This window comes from Bos taurus, chromosome 6 (assembly GCF_002263795.3).
Source record: "Bos taurus isolate L1 Dominette 01449 registration number 42190680 breed Hereford chromosome 6, ARS-UCD2.0, whole genome shotgun sequence".
NCBI classification, from domain to species: Eukaryota; Metazoa; Chordata; class Mammalia; order Artiodactyla; family Bovidae; genus Bos; species Bos taurus.
The window spans coordinates 79,180,936-79,187,721 of NC_037333.1; the positions used below are offsets into that span (position 1 = coordinate 79,180,936).

General features: G+C 37.8%; 1 protein-coding gene across 1 annotated transcript; it reads right to left on the reverse strand.

Annotated features, from left to right (window-relative positions):
- Window positions 1-701: 701 nt before the first annotated feature.
- Window positions 702-2,030, reverse strand: LOC112447087 (bisphosphoglycerate mutase). Its single transcript, XM_024993584.2, has one exon. The coding sequence runs from the start codon at window positions 1,913-1,915 to the stop codon at window positions 1,136-1,138; it is 780 nt and encodes a 259-aa protein (XP_024849352.1). The 5' UTR covers window positions 1,916-2,030; the 3' UTR covers window positions 702-1,135.
- Window positions 2,031-6,786: the final 4,756 nt, after the last annotated feature.

Below are 6,786 nucleotides of genomic sequence, written 5' to 3' on the forward strand. Positions count from 1 at the left end.
CCACTGTTTATGCATCTATTTGCCATGAAGTGATGGGACCAGATGCTATGATCTTCATTTTCTGAATGTTGATCTTTAAGCCAACTTTTTCACTCTCCTCTTTCAATTTCATCAAGAGGCTTTTTAGTTCCTCTTCACTTTCTGCCATAAGTGTGGTGTCATCTGCATATATGAAGTTATTGATATTTCTCTCAGCAATGTTGATTCCAGCTTCTTGCTATTCCACACAAACAAGATGATTAAAAACATGATTTTGCTATTAAGAAAACAAATATTGTTAGATATATAAATAATGATTTAATAAAATATGAAAATGTAATTAATTTATGTAAATATATAAACATTTCATACAATACAAAAGGTTATGACTGGCTTTGATTTATTAAAATGGGTGATATAATCTCTAATTAAAAAAAAAAAACAAAGAGATTCAGCAGGATAATGCATGGAGCTTAGAGTTTACTAGCTTAATATTACATTCAAAAGAACTGAGAAAGGAAGCAAAAGGAAGGAAAGAAAAACTTCTGTGGAGTTCACAAAACTAGTATTTCAGTACTATAACAGAAAAAAAAAATGAGAGTGATGTGATTAGCAAATAGGAATTATTAGATAAGTTTTAATGGAAGAATTTTATGAGTTGAATTGTCCCAGTGTTATTCTACTAGGTAGACACTTTATTTTTATTTTTAATTTTTTTGCATATTATCTAATATCCTTTATTATCATCCCAGAAATTTTCTATAAATACAAACGTCTTATTGAAGTGAAGGTCTGTCAATAGTGACTCAATACTGATTTACTGAATGAGGACGACCTTGAACTTAAGCTTCACTTGTTGCTTTTCCATCTCAGAAACTTAGGACATTGATTAAGCCCCACTGGTGATTAACTTAGTGACTAATTAAAAGGAGGCTGGCAGGGGTTAGCACATAAGGCTATGGGCATCCTAAAGCCTTTAACTGGGCCAACGTTAAGACCTAATTACCTCTACAAACTCTACCCCACAGCCTAGATCTGGAAAAATCAGGTGGGAAGACAGAAAAAAAAAAGGGGGGGGGTGTGGGAGATGAGCACTCATAACACACCGCATGCCATTCCTTCTGCAGCTATTCCTAGCCAGCACGTGGGAAAAACTTTATTTGTCAGCTCGTTTCACTTTTCCTTGATCGTCAACTTTCTTAATGGCTGCTTGGATAGCCTCTTGGTCGCCCAGGAACTGGTGAGGCCCAACAGTACGCAGGTTCTCGTCCAGTTCCAGGAGAATGGGGACCCCAGTAGGAAGAGTAATGTTGATAATTTCTTCATCCGAGATACCTTCCAGATATTTCAGGAGTGCCCGGCAGCTATTTCCATGAGCAGATATCAGAACGGTTTTACCACGCAATACTTCAGGAGCAATCCTCTCATTCCAATAGGGAAGGAGTCTCTCCAGAACATCCTTTAAGCTCTCGGATCGTGGCAGCTGATCCAAAGGCACATCACACACTTTATATTTCCGGTCGTTGTAGATTTCATGGTAGTAAGGATGGGACTCCTCGATGGGAGGAGGGGTCACGTTGTAGCTCCTTCTCCACAGCCTCACCTGCTCCTCGCCATGATTCAATGCCATCTGCTCCCTGTTGAGACTGATCAAGGCTCCGTAGTGACGCTCGTTGAGACGCCAGGAGCTCTCCACAGGAACCCACTCCTGCCCCAGCTCTTCCAGGATCAGCCAGGCTGTGTGGATAGACCGGTTCAGGATGGATGTGAACACGAGATCAAACTCAAAGTTTAGTGCTTTGAGTTGCTTCCCACAGTTCCGCGCTTCCTGTAGTCCATCACTGTTGAGTTTCTGATCCACCCAGCTACAAAAGCGGTTCTCTTTATTCCAGGCACCCTCTCCATGTCTTAACATAATCAGTTTGTACTTGGACATATTGATGGCTGAGCTTCTCTAGGGCCAGTGTTCAGTGACAACAATATATCTGCAAAAAGGCCACCAGTAGCAGCCGCTCCTCGGAAAACCGAACAGCCAGCGTCTCCCAGGGCTCATCTAACTTATTAGATAAGTTTTAATGGAAGAATTTTATGAGTTGAATTGTCCCAGTGTTATTCTACTAGGTAGACACTTTAGATCAAATTACATGGAAAACAAATAGTAGAAAATGAGCTTTGTTACATTGCTTCTTTAAGTGATTTGAATGCCAAATTTAAAGGTACATTAATTTGAAAATAAAAACAAAAACTGCAATGTTCATTTTCATTTTGATTTTCTAGGCCTTTCACTGTGGCTAGGAATTAACAGTGCTCATTTTTATTCTGCATTTAAGAGGCATTATTATAATACTGCTAATAGTTTCTCTTTTTTTTTGCCTTTTTTTAAAAATTTTATTTTATTTTTAAACTTTACAAATTGTATTAGTTTCTTTATGATAGCTAAGATGCAGTAGTTCCTACAGGCCAGACATTGTGGAGAGTTATTTTATATGAATCACTCTGCTTCACATAATTTGGGTCCATATTTTTTAATGCAGATATTGCTGGATCAACCAGTTGTGCACCATTTACAGTCTGAGACAAGGGCTAATCCAGGAGTGTAAGGGATTTGACAATCTATGACATTGTGATTTATAAGGGAAAAAAAAAAAAAAAAAAGCACCTCTAGCAAAGAGTTCCTAAAACCTTTGACTTTCCTAAGTAATGAGAGCATTTTTTGTTAAGTTAATGAAGTGACTTTGGAAAAACTCAAGGTAACCTAAGGTAGGGAAAGAGGAGGTTCCAGGGAATTGACCCTCATTAGAAGGTCGGAACTTTCAGTTCCATGAAGGTACCTTCTGGGAGGAGGAGAGGGTCTGGATTCATTGGTGGATGAGTCGCCAATGGCTAATGATTAAAGCCATCTTGTCTGATGTAACCATTTAATCATTTATAATGGAGCCTCCACAGATATTAAAAACGGAGGGGATTTGGAGAGATTTGAGGTTGGTGAACTTGTGGAGATCTGTGCAGAGTGGACCATCTAGAGAAAGCTAGGAAGCTTCTTGTTCTTGTCTGCCTGGTTGTTCCTGAGTTACATCCTTTTAAAATAAGCTAGTAAATTTAGGTAATTATTTCTCAGAGTTCTGTGAGATGCTCTAGCAAATTAATCAAACCAGTGTGGGAGTCATAAGAACCTTTGATGTATAGTACTTTGATCAGAAGTACAGATAACAACCTAGACTTGCAACTGATATCTGAAGTGGGGAGGAAGAGGTAGGACTAAGCTCTTAATCTATGGGATCAAATGTGCTAACTGTAGGTAGAGTGCCAGAATCTAATAAAAATGTACAACACCAAGTCAATGTCTGCTGAGAATTAGAGATTTGGAGAATTGCTTGGTGGTATGGAAAAATAAATTGCACATGGTAAACTTAAAGGGAAACAGAAACTTTTGGATTTGTGTGCTCGTCTTTCGTGTTTCAGACAGACAATTCTAAGACTCATTCTAAAGGGCTTATTAAAATGACATCATTTCACAAGGTTTATTGAAGTGAAAATTTAATGCCAGTTGCACACAGCTGTGGCAAATTCAATTGCATACCATTTAGATCGGCTTTCCTGTCTTTCAGGTTTTCTTCTTCTTAATCCCACTCTATGCCTTTAATTCACTTCCTATATTGAACCACCTGCAGTCAGGTGCTGCAGCCAGTCTCTGATCTTAGTGGAACCTAGATTTCCATCATTAAGAGAGTTCTAATTCAGAGTCACTCTGCAGTCAGAGGTAAGGAACCTTACACCAGTTTCAGGCTTTTGATACATGATGAGAACCTTGAGTATGTAATAAGATCACAATTTGTAGGATTCTCACAAGTGGAGGTCTGGACTGACTCACAAGTGTACGGTGAAGCATTAGTTTATGGCAGGCATGGGAGACATGAATATTATGGGGCACTTAGTGTTTGTTTTAAAGATTGTATAAATCACTGGCTTGTGGTAATGACTTTAGAAGCCCAGACAAAAGTAGCAGTCTCAACTTAGCCAATATCAGGTCAAGGCATACTATCAAAGTTAAAACACCTCCATGACAGCATGTAAAGAGACTCATATCTTCTGCAAGCACAGGGAAGATTCTCTTGTAAACTCAGGCCCAAGATGCAATTAATAACAAGGATACAAAGGAGACAGATTACATAGTTTGAAGAGTTATTTTGCCAAGTTCTCTGACAGAGAATCCTGGACACTTGGGACATAGACTCTCCACTAAATACTTGAGTGGAAGAACTTGAGAATCCTGAACACACACATTTCTCCTGACCCTTTGAGCAAGTAAAAACACCTCCTTTAACATCTATGAAGGAAACACTGCAAAATTCTCAGCCAATTGTGTCATAACTGATTTTGATTGGGTTGGAATAGGTAAGGTAAAGTTTAGAGTTTGATAGGAGATAATTTGTTGAAATGAATGTATTTACTCATTAATCATGCTTAATATCTCAGTAAGGAAACTTGGGGCAAATTTTAAAATGCTTCTAGGAATAGTTTCAAGAAACCTGGATACATGGGATGGCTTATAGTCAATGAGGTAGAAATACCTGGACTTCCTTAGTGGAGTATGGTGTTAGATAGTTCTGGACTAAGGTTAGGATGCATTTATTAGGGAGACCATAGAATTTACCACTTGAATATATTTTCCAAGATCACCTAAAGGACACACTTCAATAAAGCAAAAAGAACAAATAAGAAAAAAAAATATTCAATAAGGAATGGCGCTGGCATGTTTGAAAAGTTCAATGGTGGTTGCCTTTGTAAATCAAAGTTAACAGAAAGAGATGTGACTATGGAAATGTGCTCCCTGGTTTCACTGGAATTAATAGAATTCTGAAATTTCAGAAGCCCAGGAATTCCAATTAACTGACAAAGAAAGGTGAATATAATTACTTTAATGGGCATCAAGGTTAGAGTGGCAATCTAGATGACTTGGCCTCAGGGATAACTTGCAATGCTAAAAGACCATAGTCTTTCTAGGGTCAAGATAGCTATGCAGATAACCAGAATCGTCCTTGACTTATTTATGGAGAAACAAAAAATTGAAAGCTGAGAACACAGTCCTGATATCAGTTGCTACAACCGTATTCTCGTACTAGTTTCCAAATCTAAGCCAAACCTTAGACTCAGAGTAAAGAAGACATATTCTTTTGTACAAAAGCCCTGAAATGCTATACTTAATGTATAAGACAAATAAAATCTTTTCAATCCTTCGTTAAGGCACTGTAAGGCAAAATTAATGGAATACAAATCATAAGTGGAATTATGATCCATGTCCATCTCAAGGATTTCAACAGGCCTGTGGACCCACCTTCTGTTAATTTCCTGGCCCCAAAATGCATAATTAGAATGGATATAGTTAGCTGTTGGCACTAGGAGGAGTGTGGTAGGAAAAAACCAAGTCTAATGTCCTATGCACAATCTAAGATAGACCACAGTATCAATAATTAAATTTTATCAAAATGTAATAGAGATTAGCACGAATGACAAATAATTAAGCATTGCAGGTTCATGATCATGGTAATATGCACTATCATGGAATAAACAAATAGGCTTTTGGGGTGGGTGATGAAGGACTATTATAAGTTTATCCATGTAATTCCATTGTGAGCTATTCCACAAGATATGGTATTTTTGTGGAACACATTAAAATAGTTTCTGGAATTTGGTATGTAGCTATTGATCTGAAAAACACCCCCTTTATCAGTATCTGTCAATGGAATGATAAAAATTATTTTATGTGTGGAAGACAGCACTATATAGTCCCTGTCCTTTCCCAAAACTTCAATTGAACTGCTTTCTGAACATTATTGGGCTTCCCTGGTAGCCCAGACAGTGAAGAATCCACCTGCAATGTGGGAGACCTGGGTTCGATCCCAGGGTTGGGAAGATTCCCTGGAGAAGGGAACAGCTACCCACTCCAGTACTCTGGCCTGGAGAATTCCATGGACTGTATAGTCCATGGGGTCACAAAGAGTCAGGCATGACTGAGCAAATTTCACTTCATTTTACTTCATGTCCAGTAGTTATCATGAATGGTAATTTCAATAGATCATCCCAGACTTATAAGAACAAAGTGACTAAGAGTCATGTCTTCAGATAAAATGCTAGTTATCTGGCCAAAAGGAAAGGGAATCTAAAATGGATAGAAGAGAGAAAATAAATGACACCCTTGGGGCTAGCTGCTGCAATGTGAAATGTAGGTGAAAATATCATTCTTTTTATGCTGAATTTCTCTCAAAACATCAGGGAGGCTCTACGACTCTAAAGCATTTAGTGCAAATTACAAGCTCATCTCTATGTGTAAAAGGGCGTATCACAGTCCTCTTTTACCTTCCTCACTTCCTCTGGGCTCATTTTCTCACTCCAGATAGTGCTGTAACAACTGGCTACATGCAGTTTTAAACCAAACAACACCTCACCTCAGTTACAGTATATTGTGCACATTTCTCATTTTCTGCTCTGAGCTTTCTCTGTGGTCACTGAATGATTTCCCTGCAGGAAGCAGCTCAGTTAACCTGATGCATATCCAAATACAGAAGTTATACTTTGGTATATTCCATTAAATGAATGCTTAAGTCCAACATGAATGGAACAGGGGAAAATTTTCCACTTTTAAGTGGAAATTATATAACAAAAGAAGTGGATATATTTCTCTATTACATAGTAGTGAATAATTCAGGTAATATAACATTTCTATCAAACTATGGTTATTCTTTTAAAACTCTTAAACTTTATATCAGAAATTACAATTAATATTGAGTTAATTTTATTAAGTTTATC